The sequence below is a fragment of the Brachypodium distachyon genome, chromosome 4 (genome assembly GCF_000005505.3).
Source record: "Brachypodium distachyon strain Bd21 chromosome 4, Brachypodium_distachyon_v3.0, whole genome shotgun sequence".
Lineage (NCBI taxonomy): Eukaryota > Viridiplantae > Streptophyta > Magnoliopsida > Poales > Poaceae > Brachypodium > Brachypodium distachyon.
Window position 1 is genome coordinate 46,202,867 of NC_016134.3, and position 19,577 is coordinate 46,222,443.

The 19,577-nt window shown below is 45.6% G+C and overlaps 4 protein-coding genes and 1 non-coding gene across 6 annotated transcripts; 3 read left to right on the top strand and 2 right to left on the bottom strand.

Annotated features, from left to right (window-relative positions):
- Window positions 1-739: 739 nt before the first annotated feature.
- On the bottom strand, window positions 740-2,323 carry LOC100827613 (NAC domain-containing protein 90). The gene is made up of 3 exons (XM_003576983.4): window positions 1,823-2,323; window positions 1,395-1,720; window positions 740-1,298 (listed from the first exon to the last, which is right to left on the bottom strand). The coding sequence occupies exons 1-3, from the start codon at window positions 2,034-2,036 to the stop codon at window positions 1,047-1,049; spliced, it is 792 nt and encodes a 263-aa protein (XP_003577031.1). The 5' UTR covers window positions 2,037-2,323; the 3' UTR covers window positions 740-1,046.
- A 4,388-nt stretch (window positions 2,324-6,711) lies between these two features.
- On the bottom strand, window positions 6,712-7,838 carry LOC100841480. The gene has a single exon (XM_003578844.4). It carries the CDS (start codon window positions 7,709-7,711, stop codon window positions 7,193-7,195), a length of 519 nt encoding a protein of 172 aa, XP_003578892.1. The 5' UTR covers window positions 7,712-7,838; the 3' UTR covers window positions 6,712-7,192.
- A 2,765-nt stretch (window positions 7,839-10,603) lies between these two features.
- Window positions 10,604-12,060, top strand: LOC104585184. Of its 2 annotated transcripts, XM_024454962.1 has the most exons (2): window positions 10,604-11,166; window positions 11,276-11,478. In XM_024454962.1, exons 1-2 carry the CDS (start codon window positions 10,772-10,774, stop codon window positions 11,352-11,354), a joined length of 474 nt encoding a protein of 157 aa, XP_024310730.1. In that variant the 5' UTR covers window positions 10,604-10,771; the 3' UTR covers window positions 11,355-11,478. The 2 variants fall into 2 exon arrangements, with proteins under 2 accessions (XP_024310730.1, XP_010239506.2); XM_010241204.3 differs by having other exon boundaries at window positions 10,604-12,060.
- A 2,012-nt stretch (window positions 12,061-14,072) lies between these two features.
- LOC100841783 (ribonuclease H2 subunit A) lies at window positions 14,073-17,223 on the top strand. The gene is made up of 8 exons (XM_003578845.4): window positions 14,073-14,226; window positions 14,560-14,631; window positions 15,729-15,852; window positions 15,917-16,004; window positions 16,109-16,246; window positions 16,441-16,528; window positions 16,612-16,732; window positions 16,832-17,223. Exons 1-8 carry the CDS (start codon window positions 14,139-14,141, stop codon window positions 17,010-17,012), a joined length of 900 nt encoding a protein of 299 aa, XP_003578893.1. The 5' UTR covers window positions 14,073-14,138; the 3' UTR covers window positions 17,013-17,223.
- Window positions 17,224-17,558: 335 nt separating this feature from the next.
- TRNAE-UUC lies at window positions 17,559-17,632 on the top strand. Its single transcript has one exon. It is a non-coding gene; the product is annotated as a tRNA-Glu (tRNA).
- The last annotated feature ends 1,945 nt before the right edge of the window (window positions 17,633-19,577 follow it).

Sequence of the window (19,577 nt, forward strand, 5' to 3'; positions counted from 1 at the left end):
ATATTTGTCTATCACATGGAATTGTAGAGTGAAAGACAATTCTAGAGAAATGATGACTTTTAGAAGGGAATTGGGATTAGTTACAGTGTCATTTCATGAAATTTGAGATTGAATTCCGATGGCCAATCCCGTGCCACCAAAACAAGTTGGTTTTTGGATTCAAAATGAATTCCAGAATTTTATGCCCAAATGATGGGTGCCAAACAAGTTGAAAAAGGATTAACTATCTAGAAGCCGAGTTTGCACAATTAAGCTCGATTTGTTCCTCTAAATGTATTTAAGCTCATCCTTTATTTTACACTCGATTTTATTTTCATTGAACCTTTTCATGCAACTTTGAATCGACAGAGCAGTTTTTTTTTTCTGAGGGGACTTGTTCATGCACCTAGTTTTTTTTAGCAAACAGGGAGCACCTCCTCGGCTTTTCTTTTTTTTCGGCCAGACATAATCAGCACGTTGACCAATGACTAGCCTAGTAAGGATAGCCCAAGCTCAAGGTTTGGAGCGGTCCAGTTCGTGAAAAGAGCAGAGAAGCATACGGTCATGGAGAAGTCAGCCGCCCGCCTGGGAAGTCCCAATTCAATTCCGTATTGGGCCTCTTTATGGGCTAAAACTTCATCTGGGGATTAGCCAGACATGGGTTATTCAAGTGGCTTCGGCCCGTTATACGGTACAAGTCCACATCATAACGGGCCCTCGAAGCAGATCATGTTTTGGTTTTGAGAAAGCAGAGCATGTCTAAACACGAAGTAAACTGTCACTCCCTCTAAAAAAGACTAACTCTGCAGGAAGGCAGAGCATGTTTAAACTCGGAGTAATATCTTCTGCAGATTTACCTGACCAAAAGCTTGTGCTTTACCTTTACCACACAAAAAATGGTTCCCGCAAAACAGGAACGAAATAGCGTACGTAGCTCATTTGGCTCTAATTTCTGTGTACACCAAACAAAATCTCTAAATCAGATATCACCCCTTGTTTCGAAATAAAATAGATTGCTCCATTACTAATCCAATGGATTCTACGAGTAGGCAAGTAGCTAACATTGATCAAAAATCCATGTCGAAGTCCAAAACGTCACTAGCAGCAGCAGCAGCGATCAGGGAGTTACTAAAGACGCGACTGTTCTCGGCAAGGTTCGTGTCCAAGGCAGCCGCCGAAGGCACACTCTGATGCTGATACGCTTGAACTTGAGCTTGGCCATGGCCGCCGGCGCCGGGCGGATTGAGCGGGCGGCGGTCGAAGGATCTGAGCGTCCCCGTGCTGACGTACACCCTGCACACGCTGAACTCGTTCCTCAGCTGCACGCAGAAAACACCCCATGAGCAAATCAAGCCATAGAGACTCAGACCACAAAATCAAATCATCATCAGCGACTGATTCGATTAATCACGTGCCTTGGGAGGCGCCGTGGTTGGCTGCAGGTGTGCGGCGGCCACCGGGTCATCATGGGCGATGGCCTTGTACTCGTTCATCTTCCAGCGGGTCTTGGCCCCCGTGGGCGCGCGGCCATGGTAGAACACCATGGTCCTCTTGACCCCGATGAGCTCTGAAGACGAGGAAGATGAGGAGGAGAAGACGTAGGAGGGGGAGCCGGTGGCCTTCCAGTATCCCGAGGGCGCGGTGCGTCCCGGTCTGCCCCCGCGCAGCTCCCGCTCCGGCGCCCGCGGGCAGAAGAAGAACCACTGCTCCGCGTCCCGAGCGCTCGCCTCCCCCGCCATCGCTGCACACGCAAAACAGTCGTACGCAAGTACAGATCAGATTTAAAAATTGAGCTTGATCTACGTATCAAGATTACTGTAATTGAGCTTAATTATATACGCACAGCGGAGTTGGGAAGGGTGGTGGGCGTAGACGTCGACGACGGGGATCACGCGGTGGAGCTGCGGCCGGGCTGCGGCGGCGGAGAGGCGGTGGCGGAGGTAGAAGCCCAGCAGCTCCTCCTCCGTCGGATAGAACCGGAACCCCGGCGCCGCCGCCAACGCCAGTTCTTCTTCTTCTTCTTCGCCGGCGCTGCTACTCATACGAGTTGTTGCCATCGATCACAGCGTGCAATGCCCAATGCAACGCAGAGAGGCTTGATCAATCGATCAGCGGCAACCTAGAGCTTATTACCTAAGCTCGATAGATATCTTTCTGTTCGATCTGTATGCACTGTTCGTTTTTCGATTGATTTTGTTCGTGCACGACGACCTTAATTAGTCAGTGGAACTAGCTACCCCAGGTCGACCATGATACCACCGAGCTATTCATTTATATACGTGTTGGATCTTGGATCATGTGGTATATACGTACTGCATTTTAAGCTTCAGGGGTTGACGTACAGTGCAGGTCGTGCATATGCATTTCTGTTTGGTTTGAGAAAACCCAGAGGCCGGTTAATTGACCCGGACCAGGACCAGCTGGCTGAGAGGGTCGGTCTCGGTCGTCCAAATCAACCGAGTCCAGCAGCCTGCTGGTCGGGCGCCACGTAGGCAAGGGGACACCTAGCTGGCTGCCTGGCTCTCATGACTGGCAGTGCACACGGACACGGTCTTGTGTTCATACGTGTGTGGTTTGTCGTGTGCGCGTGCGTCCACACGCACTGCACAGACATTTACTCCGTACTTAACTCAACAGAATAGACTGCTCTGATCTTTTTCAAAAGGAATTACTTTTTGATGGGATTGATCTGCCCACAAACACCATTAAGCAGCGAACGGACAGCCTGCGCCTTTGGAGCTTCAGGACTATCAAGGAAGACTTCCTGAAGCTCAAAAATGTTACTTCCTTGTCTCAAACTTGTCCAAATACGAATGTATCTATGTGTAAAAGGCGTCTAGACACATGTAATATTTCGACAAGTAATTCCGACCGGAGGGAGTATAAGAAGTGTGCAGCAATTAGGAACCAGTGTTTCTCTGATGCCTAAGAATTAACTTGGCGGAAATTCCAGAGAAAACAGCAAGAATCTCACCGACCAATCAGGCAGATGAATTCAGCTAGCAGATGGCCGAGCGAGGGGTACGTCCATCCAATCCTGATTAAAAACCCGTACTTACGTTACGTCCATCTCTCCACCGGGCTACAGGCGCCATGGCACAACGACGGGGCCGGACGCGTTTTCAGTTTTCCACAAACTGAAAGCACAGCGTCGCTGGCACGCTGAGGTATACAAGTGCTCTCTCGTGGAACGCACGGCAAAGCGTTCATGCATGGATGCCGTGCAATGCATCTCCGTCCATTCTCTTGAATTAATTCAACCTCTTCGAACTGGCCAGTAACTGAGAATTCCATCTCTTGACTTTTCTAAGTTTGTATAGTGCTTCATACTAGTGAACAAGTACGTACGGCTCATGCAAACGCAGAAAGCGATCCATATATGGTCATGCATGTGTCCGTATGTTACTGTTACCAGCGTACGTTTAGGTCGAAATCTTTATTCAAGGGTCAGGCGAGTTGACTGGCACGACTCCACCGCATATACACACGGTCAAGGATTTCTCGCTCAACTCAATTCAACCACTCACATTTTTCTTTTCTTTTTGACAGCACAATTCAACCTCACATACTGCTCTCTACTGACTTCAAAGCTCAAGCAGTCCAGAGTTGAACGCAACGATTCCAAGACGCTGTTCACGACGGTTACCGCACAAACAACACAGAGACCTGTCAAAACACAGAGGTCTCATTTTGACTGGTCCTCGACTCCTCATTGGTTTGTTGATTGGTTCTTCTTCTAGACAAGTCCACTGGAAATTAGAGAAAGCTAATTAAATCGGTTAAGTGTCCCGCCTGCGTCATTTTGGTAACCAGAGTACCAGACCCCGTGAGCCAGGCTAGCATGATGCAACCTTTTCGGTGTGTTGCATACGGAGTACTTGCATCGGTGAGCTAAACCCTCAAGAAATGCTTCTTCACTTCTTTGGCCCAATCGGAATAAGGAATCTTGCGCTCAGCCTAGCCCCAGGAATCCTGCACCAAGCTAGCTATCAAACACACCCTTTGCCCAATCCATTCTCGACGATGCCTTGCTTTCGTTGCCACATGAGTTTTGGAAGCATTGCAATACAATTATACAACAAGAGGAACAGATTTACCCCCATCAACATCTCAGGATTGAAGGAGGCCTGTCAGTAAAGGTGCCACAAAAAGGGTCCAACTGTATAAGAATGGACTCACCAGTCACCAGCATATATTCACAGGCAACCCGGAAGCAGCACGATCTTCCTGTGAACCTCCTCTCCCCACACAGGCTGCGATCACACAAAGTTCAGGAAATCTTTCCAACATGTCACACCATCACCATGTACTACAGCATAGCACTGGACCACATACCTCAACCAGATGTGCCTCGAAAGAAAACAGAAAAAAGAGTACACGTACATCACATGAAGCACAGAAAGTAGATCCGGGCAACCAAACAAGCAAAATAAAGACCGCCCAGAACCAACAAGGTCACATCATTTCTTTACCTGCCTAATCCCAGAACGGTGCCAATTTCCCTTTCATTGATTCTCAGATACATATGTATAATTCAGCAGATGCAGCATAGAGACCACAAGATGCAATGCTTGTACTATCTGATACTAATTGTTCAGTTTGGTTGCATACATTGCAGGCCAGCAAACATTGATTGCTGTGAACATCAGTGTTGCAATCATACACACTGCTGACAGTAAGGCTGATGCTTTTTAAATGGAGAATGGATACAAGGAGAAAACCGGAAGTATACACAATGATTTTTGCAGATACATTTTATACATAGACCAAAACTGCAAGCGACCTTTTTCCTGAAAGGATGCAAGCAACCAGGGAATCCCTTTAAAAATTTCTCCACACATGGAAATCACACTATAGTAGTTTGACACCGAAAACTCAAAAATAAAGTAAGCAATTGGTGATCTGTGAGATAGTCTGACTACAACACATGTTTGTTTTGTCACGAGTAGATCACCAAGGACCCTTCCATGATACCTTACTTTTCTACTCGGCAAATTAATAATATAATGAAAGTAAGCATCACATATTGTTTATGAGTTAGACTGATTCAAGAAAAAAGTATGAGCTGGAGATCACATATGCTCATTGAATTAGTTATGGACCTGTGGTCATCAGCAGACAGTGCTACATAAAGGACGATACATTGCATATTCAGAGCAGTTGAGTTTCATATTGTGGAGACCACAGAGGCAAAAAGAACTCAATGCGCCAATTATATGATGGAATCAAATAAAGGGGCATCAGTGGACCAAGTCTTGAAAGGGATAGCAATTAGGGAATGATTAAGACATAATGATGGTGTTTCTTTGAGGACCACCCAGGCACCCAGAGTGTGGATGCAATATGTATAAGGTCACCATCAGTTCTATTAACTATTAAGTATTACCAATTGAAACGCATAACCTAACATTTGGAGAAATAATACATCTGGGTGTGGGTTGCCTTCCGTTAAACCGATCAAATAATTCCAGAGAGAGATGCAAAATCGAGCTAATCAGAAAATAGCAGAAATTGGACATGTTCTGATGAGATTTGCATTTTTGGAGAGGGACCTACAAAGATGGTAATTATTTTTTCAATCTGCGATCACTCATCATTAAGTAAAATTCACAGGAGATGATCATGGTATCGCGGCCAATCTAAGGAGCAATGGCTAGTCATGTCCTTGGATTGACATCCTGCTAGCGACAATTCAGTACAATCCGGTCTTGTGACATTCAATTATTTGAGATGGTGCTACTGTTGCTAACAGAAAACCAACAAAGCTTATTGCACAACACTAGTGACAATTCTGAACACACAGCAACCTCTTGACATATTATCATCCATCATTAAGTATCAATATTTCAAATTATTGTGCGAAACAACTTTATAACACAGGAAAAGATAGCAAGGAACGAGACACATTTGAATAGCTGTATCTGGATGGACATAATAAAAGGACCATGCGTCCTCGTGCATTTGAATTACCACTGCATTTTAATGAATGGACCATTTCATTAGTAACACTGTGGCAGTGTAGTGAAGTGGTGGTCCTTGTACCTGAGGAGTCAAATAATTCCATGACAATACTAGGATGCTGTGTAGTGGTTGCCAGAACTACAGTATATCATCGCTATTGAAACAGGGAGTTAATTTGGAGGAGAAACCACCAAACACTAGTGTAAAGGAATTCCAAGGAATTTGAATATATGCTTTCATGTTGATGTGTTCTACTGAACTTCAGAACTTCAAAAGTAAACATCAAACAGTTACTCCCTCCGATCCTAAATTGTTGTCGTTGTTTTAGTTATTTCATATGAACACAATGGTTTGACGTACTAGTTTTTTGTCTCCAGTCTACAGAACACAAACATTGCTAAACAAACAACGTCACTTGCATTGCCAAGTTTCTCTGTGAGAATATTCAGAATGAATCAAGCTGGAAAACTAGAATCTGAAACAAAATACCAACTAATCATTACCACTTCCGACAGGCTACTAACTAGCAAATGTTTTAAGAACTACCAAATTCCACCACACAAAACTACAAATGTATTACCACTTACAACAAGCTCCTAACTAGCAAATGTTTAAGAACTACCAAATTCCACCACGAAGAACTACAAATGTATTACCACTTACAACAAGCTCCTAACTAGCAAATGTTTTAAGAACTACCATCAATAGAAACATGATATGCCTAAAATTAACAGCAAATGATGAACAAAAATTAGACTAAGCACAACCATGTGAACGAACAGCAAATTCAAAAATTCTGATAAACACCATCTCCGGGATCCGAAACCCAACAAACCAAAGAATTTCATTTTGCATCTTTGACCCAATTCTCTGACCAAAACGCTTTAGCATAATTCTCAAGGAAATCATCTCACCTCGCGTACACAAATATTTTTCCTCCATTGAACCGAAGACAAAACCTAAATTTTGAGCCCATGAACAAAACACACATCATACGGATAGAACAATCATAATGGCCAAAATTTCCATATAGGTGTGATGGAACACAGAACTGTTATTGTCGTGTTATAATCCTCGCTCACTCACCTCACCTCACCTCTTCCATGTCCATCCCCTTTCCCATGGGTAATAAACGAAATAAAAGAAGAGCCGGAAACTCAACGGACGTACGAAAGGGGGAAAAGATTGAACAGAAGAAGTCAAAACTTTAATCGCGAAAGCGACGACTCGCCTCCGTCCGCCTCCTCTCTTCTCAGTCGAGGAAGCCGGTGCGGCGCAGGACGGCGTTGCGGACGCGGCGGAGGTCGCGGCCCTTGAGCGTCCTCCCGGCGCCCTCGAGCACGGAGCTGTGTGCCGCCGCGCGCCGCGCGACGATCTCGTGCGGCGGGACCATGGCGTCCCCGTCGTCGCTGCCGCCGCCTCCCACGGCGTGGGCCCACCTCCCCCTCCGCGCCTCGCACGGTATGCGCACCGGGGCCGACCTCGCCGTGGCCGCCGCCGCTGACGGCACGGTCACCGCAGCGGCCTTCTCCGGGATGGCGCGGCCGGCGGATCGGACGGCAGCAGGGCCGCCCGCGCCCGCGCCCGCGCCGGAGCGCTTCTTCTTCTTCTTGGCCTCGTCGTTGGGGAGCGCGGCGAGGAGGCCGGGGGCCGAGGAGGCGGGCCAGAGGACGTCGAGCTCGAGGAGGTCGCCGTCGGCGGCGGGGGAGGCGGGCGTGGTGTGGAGGACGGGGGTGGGCATCGGGGGGCGGGAGAGCAGGAGGCGGTGCATCGGTCGGGGATCACCAGTACGGCGGATCTCCGGCGACGTTGCGGCGCTCCGGCATCGGAGGTCGGGGAGAATGGGGGTAGGGGTGGGGTGGGCGTGAACGAGGACACGATACCGGCGAAGGGGAGGTGGGCGCGGCCGAATGCTTATAGGCAGGAGGAGGTTGTTTGGTTTCCTCTTTTGCGGCTCGGTCCTTACCTGTTCATGAAATATATTTTAGAACCCTCTCTAATTACAAGTGCCTCCCTCGTATCCAAATTAATTGTCGCAGTTTTATCTAAATACATATGTATCTAGACGTATTTCATTATGTAGGTACATTCGTATCTATACAATTAATTTGGATCGGATAAAGTACTTTATTTTGAGAAAAAATTTAGAATAGACGTCGACTTAACTTAGTCGCGTCCTTTGAAGAAACTAGTTCATTTTGAGAATTCCTATGTTATTAAAATCTACAACATATAGATAAAGCATGATGCCTTTGTGACTCTCCTGAAGAAGAAGAGGAAGTAGAAAACAAAGATGAAGAGAGCGATCACGCGACGGGGGTTAGCATCACAAGACTTAGATCGAAGCTTGTTCAAGGTACCGATGCATCGACATTGCTTACAATGTCAACATCATCAGGGCATTGGCGGCTTAAGCCTAAGCCGTGATGGCAAACAGGGGAGGTAGCACGTCGAAGAGGGAGCACAAGGCGGATTGCTAAGTCCATTTTTGAAGATCTTGCTAGGAGATATAAATTAAGCAATGAAAAAGTTACTGTATATAATTTGAATATACAGTAGTTAGTATTTTGTACTCCCTTCATTCGAGTTTACAAGATCATTCTCCAAATCTGAGAAATTCAAGATTACAAGGTCTCTTTTCTATTTCTCCATCTTAACTTCTATTGGTTTTTAAAATCGACATTTTTTTTCTTACATGCATTGAGTCATTCCTCCTTTTAGTAGTGTTGTACTATGACATATTGACATCAACTAGATCATGATTGATCCTCTTCCTTTTCACATTGTAGTAGTTATAACATTTTTAACAGTGGCCTTATAAAACCAGACAGAAGCTTCGGTTTCGAAAAAGCAGGAAAAAATGGATAGGATTTTTTTTTGAGTGGAAATGGATAGGAAATGAGAGGACCTTTTCTTCATGGAAAGTGGTAATGGGCAGTTATATAGGGCCTAATCCGCCCCTTCCGGCCCATATACGACCGGCGTTTCCTATGTCAAAATCTGACCGAGACTTGGGCCTCTTGGACTCCTAGTTAAAACAGTTTTTCTGGAATCCCAGCCTCCCAGGATATGCGCACAGTACTACAAAACCGAAGGCAGAAACAACTCGATCTGTTTTTGCAAACATGAAGCAGATCAGATTTGGTCAAAAAACAAAAAACATGAAGCAGATCAGATCATCAGATAAGATCGATCGACATCCAAGAGTTCAAATATGTTCCACGGTTAATTACACGCTGACATACTTTGGGGTTGGGTAATCGATCTGAATCTGAAGATCCATGGGCGCCAGCCAAGAAGATCAATTCGTCCTGCTCCCGCCGGCCGGCCGCAATGGATTTGTATAAAAAACATCCAAGAACTACAAATTAAGTAACTATTGTAAATAAAAATTACATTGAAGTCTCGAGAAAATCTTCTCCATGGTACAATCTTCGCAACACAAAGTACCTTTTAAGTTGCACATCAAAAAAGATAGGAAGTCATGAGCGTCGAACGTATTTGGGCCGGAAGTGATCCCCGCCGAAGGTACAAGTCCTTGAACCACATGATCATGATTGGAACACCAAATAGGGATTCCCAATCATGCCAATAAAAATACGAGCCCACACTAACAAAAACTCATCGGAGTGAATGAAAGGAGCGAGAACACGAACTCAAAATTCATAAGATCAGACTCTACGGTCGAAAAAAACTCTCTAACATCATCATGGCATTGCACCATGATGCACGGGAGGAAGAACCCGAGTATTTCTGATATAGCCATTTTTACAGAGTAAAAAAAATCCATCGTAATGGCCTTCCCTCGAAAAAAAGAAAGAAGATGTACACGGCGGTGGGGCCCACCTGTCAGACACCATGTCGGACCCGAAAACTTGCAGGAGTGAGAAGGGGGCCGGGGCTTTAATCATGGGCTAACGGGTCAGGTCAGGTTGGGGCCGACGTGGCATACAACAGGTGGCGCCACGTGTAAGAAATAAAGCAAAACCGTCAAACCACTCGCTTTCGGGCTGTCTGACACAACTTGACTCAAAATGTGTGGTTCTATGAACGATTTTTCGTTAACTGTGGTTCAGAGACATGACTGCCACAAAAACTGTGGTTTTGTGAAATCCCTAATAATAAAAGCAGGAATGTTTCCTTCGTCGTCGTCCGCCGTGCATCAATTTCCGTGCATGTCCTGATTTTCAGTGTCTCCTTACACTTCATCGAACCTTCCTTTTTCTATTCCCACAACGCTGCCTTCCCTGGCTGCCACCGCTGACTCAACTGCCCGCACAGCACCTCCCTGCGGTGACCACTCTCGATACGCGTCAGCGCCGGATTAGATTTCCGTGCAAGAGACGAGCAAATGGGTCCAGGGCTGATCGGCACTACCCACCGCCGCGCGGTTCCTCATGCACTGAGCCACCGCGTGCTCCGTGACCTTCTTCTAACGCCAGCCACGGCCGGCGGGCGGCGTGGACTGGGTGCCATGTCCGTGGCTGCAGCTGCTAGCATCGGCGCCAATTTCGATTGAATGTACAATTATATTGTTTATGTTTATAAACATGAATTTTGCAATGCACGGTCACCGTAACAGTTTGCTCGTAAAAAAAAAAGGACTTTCTCATCGTCTTTGATTAGATCTCAGATCCGTCGGTTGCCCACAAAACATCCATGCATCCATCGGCCGAACCGATCGATCTGATCATGAGCGGCAGTCCACCAAGAGCCGCGCCGCCGCCGCCGCCCGCCATCCCCACAGAAGCCGTCAGTCCTGGAAGCCGTGTCTTCCTCGCCCTCGTCACACGGCCTCCCGCCGGACCTCGCGGCTCTCTTCCAGCGGATCATGAGCGGCAGTCCACGAATCCCTGCCGCTCCCGCTCCCGCTGCGCCGCCGCCGCCGCCCGCCATGGCGACAGATCAAGCTGCACCCTCTTCACTCCTCTGGTCAGACGGCCTCCCGCCGGAGTTCGCGGGCCTCGTGATCCGCCGGCTGCCGTCCCTCGCCGACCGTACCCGCTTCGGCGCCGTCTGCCGCCGCTGGGGCCTCGCCGCGCAGCAGCAGGCGCCGACGCTGCCCGCGCCCCTCCCCTGGATCAGCAACTTCTTCACCCAAGTCTTCCAAAGCTTCCCAGACGGCGAACCGCACGAGCTGCAACGGCACTCCCGGTTCCTGGCATGCCGCGGCTTATCGGAGAGCTGGTTGATGTTCGTGAGGCCCGGGAGCTGCGCCCAATCCAGGTTATTCCTGAAGAACCCTCTCTCCGGGGCTACCATACCGCTGCCAGGCAATTTCCGCTCCGCTGATGATCATCGCTTGTTTAATTCCGATTTCGCAACGATCCGGAAGTTCATCGTGTGCTCGGATGATGACCTTATCGTCCTCATGGCCAGAGGATGCCCTTATCCTCCTCCTCTCGGTCCACTGATTGCTTGCTGCCGTCCGGGTAGCATGTCCTCGTGGTCAACAGCTACATACGTTGCCCAAGAAAGTGATTATGACTTCCATTACCAGGACATCGCCTTCCACCATGGAAATGTCTACGGTGTCAACGGAACAGGAGATCTGTACGCTCACAACATTAGCGAGGATTCTGGCACCGGAGAGATGGTGGTTTCTCATGCCAAGCAAGTGATTAAGTGCAGTGACGCCTGGTTCGGTATGAAATTAAGGCAGTTTTTCCTTGCAGTGTCTCGTGGGGACTTGTTGTTGGTCAAATGGATCGACGATGAGATGTTTACCTCCTCGTTCGAGGTATTCAAAGTGGATTTGGAGATGTCTCGGTGGTCAGAGGTATCAAGCCTTGGCGATCAAGTATTGTTTGTCAGCGGGATGTGCTCCAAGGCCGTCTCTACATCTAGCGACGGTGATTATCTGCGTGGGAATTGTATATATTTCATGGATTATGATCGCCGCGGGGCTAAAGGATGTGCCATGTATGACTTGAGGGATAACACATATCACAAGATTCACACTCCACAATGCAGGAGTCATGAACCAGCGTGGTTCTTTCCACACAAGTGAAAGAGCCAAGGAGGATTTTTACATGAATTAGAAGTTTAATTTGAAGGACCGTGATGAAACTTTTAGTTTTATCGAATATCTTGATTGTTTATTTTTGTTTTAATTGTACGTTCAATTATACTACTTACTTTCTTGAATCAATAAATTAAGACAGATCGCTGTTCTGAAAAAACATGTGCTGAAATCTCTTGTACGCACACAAAGCTATATGCATGCATGTGAATTGTTCTGATGAGCTTGAATGTTAAAAAGTTCAGTTTGTAGACATCGATAAGAACTTGTCCCTTATTGTGTAACTGTTATATGCATTTGATATGTGAGCACACGAGAGCTCATGGGAATCTTCCCATGGTGGATGGCGAAATCGCAGTAATACAAGCGACCATCAAAAGGGACCGAGGTCAACCACGATGATGCACCCGAGGAATGCTGATCTGGGTGGATGTGATCATCGCGACGATAAGTTCACTCGAGCATACAATAAACTTCCATATGTAAGTCTTGGTGATAGGATTGTCATCGACGTAGCTTGGCAGCTTTGTAGTGGCTCCGGTGAAAGGGTTCTCCAACAAGCTTCGTCCGCCACGCCCCAACTCGCCCTGACGTGCAACAACAATTATACAGTACTGTGTTTAGATGTAGATACTTGACATTGGCATTGGACATCGACATTGTGTGAAGCCTAAATACCAGGAACGAAGGTTTAGTTCCCCGCTGTGTAATTTTGTTGCCTGGCCGGCCGGGAGAGGAAAAAAACTCGATCCAGGTGGCAGAACAGGAAGAACCAACTGAATAGATGATTGAATTTATCTCTTCTGCCGCCCTTTTTTTTGTTGAATTCTTTTGTCGGGAATTAATTAGTGATGCCATCTTTTTTAGAAGATTTAAGTTGAATCGATGATCCTGGATCATCAGTTGGTCATTCATACAGGCCAATCATGCAAGAAGATATTGATTATAACTAAGGAAATGAAACTATTTTCTTCTTCTTCAGTCACTTGCCAGTGCTATCAGACCTCTGAAGAGAAGATGATCCCAGACAGCTAATTGGACTGGTTAATTCAGACTTGAGTCATTCTGGCGCAATTTAATTTACAAAACAATTAGTTCACAGGAAATTAAGTGGACGTGATGGCTCTCTTGTTTACTAAAATTATTAGTAACAAAAAAAAAAGAATGAACAAATTGGTTACATATGAGCAACAGTGCCTCTCTTTCTGTACTACACATCTTTCTTTCGTGCCAGCCAGCCTGACCACACTTTACACTAGGCCTACTTACACAGTTTGATTTGAAAACACATTTGCAAAATTTTACTAAACCAATATATGAACACAATCGCCAGATCGACCGATCAAGTAAACAAAAAAAAAACTCCATCGCCGCCTCGACGTCATCGAATCTCGATCATGCTCTCTATCAACAGAAAGAAAGAAAGAATCAGTATTTACTGCACAAAAGTTTGGGTCGACGGCAGAAATGGAGTTTGGGTCGTAGAGCTGCGACTTGTATGCGTGCTCCAGCTTCTTGCTGATATCGTGGTCCTGCAGGATGTCGATGATGCCGAAGAACATGATCACCTCCTTTAATTCCCCCCGTCAGTTCCCCGATCAGCGTCCCCGGCGCGCACTCGCTGCCGCCCTCCGCAGGGCTACTCCTCACCATCTCCACCCGCGACGGCATGCCGATCCCCAGCTTTGGCGATTTCCTGCACACCCCCAAATAAATTAGTTCTTCAGTATGACAGCATGCACTTGGTGATCAGCATTTTTGATTTACTTGTTTCTGAAGATAATGTAGGGAGAAGGGTGATACTAATTAACTTCGTTGTGCAACATCACTTCTTTCTCGAGCAGCATCTTGACGCCGCCGATGCTCGCGCGCGTTCGCCTTGCAACGCCGGACGGCGGCCAGCAATAGCATCGTCCTGGCGCTGGCGGCGGCGAGGGGTTTGTTTTCTGTCCGCTCTCTGGGTCGGGGCTTATTGCGCTTCACTGTTGGGCCTTATTTATCGGGCCTTACCGCTGTTGGGCCCCATTTTGTATCAACCGACACGGGCTTGATAACGATGGGCCGACATAACTGGGCTTCCTGAACCCTTGCAAGCTCCGGCTCAACCCGATTTCGCGGCATCACCGTTCTTTATTTTCCACCGGTCCAGGTCTACTCGCGCGCAGCTGCGACTCGGATGGCGGCGGCGGCGGCGGCGGCGGAGTGGGCCACCAAGGAGCCCTGCATCATGGGCATCGACGAGGCTGGCCGCGGCCCTGTTCTTGGTGACCACCCCTTTCTCTATTCCCCTGTTGATTTTAGCTTTCAGTTATGAACTGTGCCTTACATCGCCGAGGTGAAGTGAAATCCTTCTTCTTCTCTCCTCGATGCGCTCCTCTTCTTCGCTTCTAGCTTCATTTTATCTACGACTCTGCAGCAAATTAGAGACCTGATGCCTCGTTCCTATGGAAAGTTGGAATCTTGCTTGAAATTTTAGTTGGTTTGGACGAATCCCCATCCGAAATGTCATGAGCAGAGACTCGGATTTGCACGCACTGAGCACAAATATCAGATGGAATCTTGCTGGGAATAATTTATTTGTGTTGCTGCGGCCGCAGGTCCAATGGTGTATGGCTGCATGTTCTGCGCGCGTTCTTACCATGACACTCTTGCCACCCTCAGTTTTGCAGGTCTGTACTCATGCCTTCTTCCTGTCCTTTATAAATTCAGTACTCCCTCCGATCCATATTAATTGTCTCAAATTTGCCAAAATATGGATGTATCATGCCTAAAGATCGTCTGGATACATGTAATATTTCGACAATTAATATGGATTGGAGGGAGTAGTTTACCTGACCATAGTGCTAGTTGCGATGCATGTTTTGCTTAACTCATGTGGTGTTTTGAGTTGCGAAGGCATATATTATGGAGAATGCCTTTTACTATCATGACCAATTTAATAGTACTCCCTCCGTTCCGGTATATGGGGCTGTTCTCTTAGAAATCCTAGTTTCAGATTACCCGGCCCAATCTCGGTTCAGAGCCATCGAGGCTCGTAAAAACGGCAATGCTTTAATTACGGGAATTAATTAAGTTGTAAGACTGTAGCAATTAAGTTTGCAGAGGCATAAATTCTCTGCATCCCTGTACTAAAAGGGAAAAGAGGTGACTTGAAAGTTCAAACACATTATCTTTCAAAGACTAACTTTAATTTGGCTCATATTAAGTTACCACACAATGTAGATTTGGACACTAGTGTTCAGTATTTCGGAAGAATTTCTATAAAAAGCTGATACAGTGTGTAGGAACTCTTGAGGTTATGGAGAACAGTAAAACGAAACCCAGGCTACAGATGCCTCATCTGTTTTTGGTACAACCAGATTAATTGTTGCTATCCTCTCCATAATCCCTCTTTAGTCAAATTTTCCTCTCCTCCCTTTGTATTTATTCTTGTAGTGAGTAAGTGTTTTCCTGTACTTATCTGTGAGAAACCTCAAATAGTATTTTTCATTTTATGAATCAGCTTCTGCCATTTGAGACTCTGATATCTATTTGTTTGCATGAATTCCAAATCTTGAAATATTGTAGTTGTTTTTATTATGTCAATATTGTTCCACAAATTGTCAAGTCCTAGAGCAGGATGATAACATGGCTTTCCATGGGTACTGGATTAGATGAAGTGTAAGAGTTCAAGTAATAGTTAACAAGTTGTGCAATCACCCACACTCTTCATCAGCTACATCGCCAGTGAACCTGCTTAGCTTATTGTCCTTCTATTCTTGAACAGATTCGAAGACCTTGAAGGAGGAACAAAGGGAGGAACTGTTTGAAACTCTGAAGACAAATAGCGCCATTGGGTGGGAGGTGGATGTCATATGCCCAAAGGAGTTATCTGCCAAAATGTTAAAAAGGTATATCTGGTTTTTGCACCTACTAAGCTTCAAATCCCTTGATTTATTATCTCTTTGGTTTCAGGACAAAAGTCAATCTGAATGAAATATCTCATAATTCTGCAATGGGCCTTGTTAAAAAAGCTCTCAGCATGGGAGTTCTACTGACTGATGTAAGATCTTATATTCTTGAAAAAGGATTCATGTATTCAGCTAACCTTACTAACCAGATATGTTGACAACATTGTTTGAATAATTTTGTACCGTATTGCAAAAGGTCTATATCGACACAGTTGGAGATCCTGAAAAGTACAGGGTCAAACTTACTGAAAAGTTTCCAGGCATCACATTTGTGGTTGCCAAGAAAGCTGATAGTCTTTACCCTGTTGTTAGTGGAGCAAGTATAGTTGCAAAGGTAATTCCTCGTGAAATTTTTCCTATGTGATTACTCTGATACTCGAAAAGAAAAAATGGTTGATGAATTCATCCAATTACTATACTAGATTCAATAATCATAATTTACATAGTTGGGCTTTGTATCTTTGTGGAAAGTTTCGACAGAGTTTAAAATATGTTTACTAGTTGTGCACTGTTGATATGCAATTGCAGGTCACTAGGGACAGAGCCTTACGAAACTGGGTATTTGATGAAACGGCTCAGAATATGCACATGGACACTGGATCAGGTTATCCAGGAGGTAACTGATTTGTCATCATAGTGATTTTCTCAATGATAAACCTTATGACAGGTTTTTAAAGGATTTCCTAATTAATGGAGCAGATCCTAATACTATACAATGGTTAAAAGATCATAAGCATCCAGTATTTGGTTTTCCAACTTTGGTGCGTTTTAGCTGGGGAACCTGCACGTCCTACTTCAAGACTGGAGTTGAAGTCACCTGGTGAGTTTTGATTTCAAACCTGATGTTGCTGTGCTCTGTTAACAGAAAAATGTGATTGTGACAACTACTATGATTTGTGCCATGTGGGATCACTTGTAGGGAGTCCGACGAACTTGATGAAGATGCAGCTAGCAACGGAAGTGCCAAGCGGCAGGTCAGGTTGTCGAGTTTAGGCTTCACGGGGTTCAAAAGGAAATCCGAGGAGATCGAATCGAGTGGAAAAGGCCGTTGCAAGTTCTTCCAGGCTCGCAAACTTGAGCTGGTCAGGAAATTTCAGTGATTTGCAATAGCCTGGTAGTACACTTGCAGGTTCAGTGAAATCGATGTTTCAACATATCAAATGTACTGATGTGTGAGGTGCTTGTATCTATATCTACTCACTACAACTTGTTTTTGGACAATGACACAAGTTTGACAACTAGTTTTAGTGTAATATATGGATGAAAACCTCTGTACATTGTTGCTATGAAATACTACTACTAGACAGATCACTGCGGGTTTCCCCTTCAAAAAGAAAACTACATACAACACCCAAGAAAATTTAATACTATGGGAATACCATGGAGACGAATGAGCATGATTTGAAGTATCCAAATCTAAATATTTGAAAGCACACTAGTTAGAAATTCCTAAACAACAAGTTTTTTTTAGGGAGAACCACAAGTTTGGCAGACACAGAACTGGAGGGAGCCTTTGCGAATTCCTTGTGCTTCTGGTGACCGTGATGCCATGATGCGTCTTGTGCGTGCGCACACACACCTACTGGTTCGACCGTCTTGTCAGCATCAAAGGTATAGTAAGGTTCTGTACGCGTCTTCATTACTAATCCATTGTCGTCCAGCCCGGTTAGGATATCTGGCTTTCACCCAGACGACCCGGGTTCAAATCCCGGCAATGGAGCCCATTTTTACCATGTTAATTGCTTATAGTAGATACACAAGAGAAACCATCGGCAATGAATATACCTGCCGTCATTGTTCTTCTCTAATTATGAAGTTGTTGTAACGTGAGTACCGCTCTACTTCTCTCTCCAACTTTTTGCATGTGGTGTGATGCACGATGTGACTACATGACATTTTTTTTCTCTTTTCTCTACTTATGTGTTATTTTCTTTTCTTTTTTGATGAAATCTTGAAAGTTCAAACAACATATGCATAGTTATATTTTTATTAATATATGGCATACAAATGGTATATACTCCCTCCGTTCCTAAATACTTGTCGCTGTTTTAGTGCCGCACTAAAACAGGAGGGAGTATGAATGGTATATGTCATTGATATATCTCATCGGTATATGATGTATTTACCGGTACATGGTATATATCATTTGTATAAGACATATGATATATGACATTGATATATGATATATAAATGGCATATGATACAAGATGCCACGTGTCCGCACCTGGTTGGTTTGGTTGCACGACGGTACAAGTACATTGCTAATTTTCAGTACTTATGGCGCTACAATTAAGTACCTCATTATTTACGGTGGAGCACCTCTGTCAATGCTACAATTAAGATCGGAGCTCCTTGGCTATAGCTATAAAGAAAGAAGATGAAAGACTTTGTGGTACTGTACGTGTGAGAGAGACAGTGGAGAGAGAAGAGAACAAATGGGAAAAGGCATGAGGTGAGTGTCAGAGACGCAGAGAAGAGAGAGAGGAGAAAACATGGGGTTGCATGCAAACAGTACTATCGGACCCCACTCTGCTAATTATATGTGTCAGGAGATTAGAAAAAGCTGCATATGAAAAAGGAGACAGGAGGCGAGCTGGCGTCGGGGGTGTAAATCACGCGCATGGCACCGAGAGGTTTGGAATTTCTTTTTGCCTCACCACCGCTCTCGCTCGCGCTGGTGGTGGGACAGGGTAGGGATCGATCTTGGATCCGCCTGGCAAGTTACATGTTTCAGAGTTGGAATTTGGTTCCTCAGCACCGCACTGTATTAGTATATGGTCGACCTACTGTTTTCGGTCAAAAAAAATATATGGTCATGGACTTGTCGGGAAAAAACTCAGGAAAAGCGATGCCAATTGACACACGAAGTAGCCAATGGCTTTACAGGGAGAAGCCCTTCGTAGCCTGTGCGGAAGTCCCGATTCAAAACATATAGTGCCGCCATCCTTCCCTCTCGTCTTGGATTGAAAGGAGCCAACCGAACGACAAGTAATGGAAGGGCTCTACCTACAACCCTAGCTAAGATGAAAACAAATTAGTGCGACCCCACCAGATGAGACGACAATCAGACACCACCAGCTGCCAACACACAACATTTGACCAGTCAACAATCTCTAGCAAGAGAGGTAATCAAGGCCCTCCAAGAGCCCCTCCATCGAGGGGAACGACACAGAAGGGCATAACAACCTGTTGTAGTCCCGGACCATCGCCGGCGCAAGGTCTTCCTCGAGCATTGTCACCTCCTACCACCTCGCTAAACACCAAGCAAAAGTGAAATGCAAAGGGAGAAGATATGTGTTCCCTCGGCGGCGCCTTCCAAGGACCATGCACGGGCTTGGCATTTTGTCACCGGATGGAGCCCGTCCCAAAACCCAGCCCGGGTATGCCCACGTCTAATTGAAAATGCATCTATTTATTATGAAGTTTAGTTGTGTTATTTTTTGTTAAATATATGATCATTTGTTAGAACTAACCTACTAATTATATCAACCATAATACAGTAGTTGCATGTTTACCGTTTGTTTTGCAGAAACTTGATGAGACTATGAAAAATTGGGAACATCACATAATATAAGGACGTCTTGTGATGAAGCACCATAATAGGGGAGAGCAACAGAGGCCCACCCAGGTCGCACACTCCACTTGGGCATGCCACATGGGAAGAT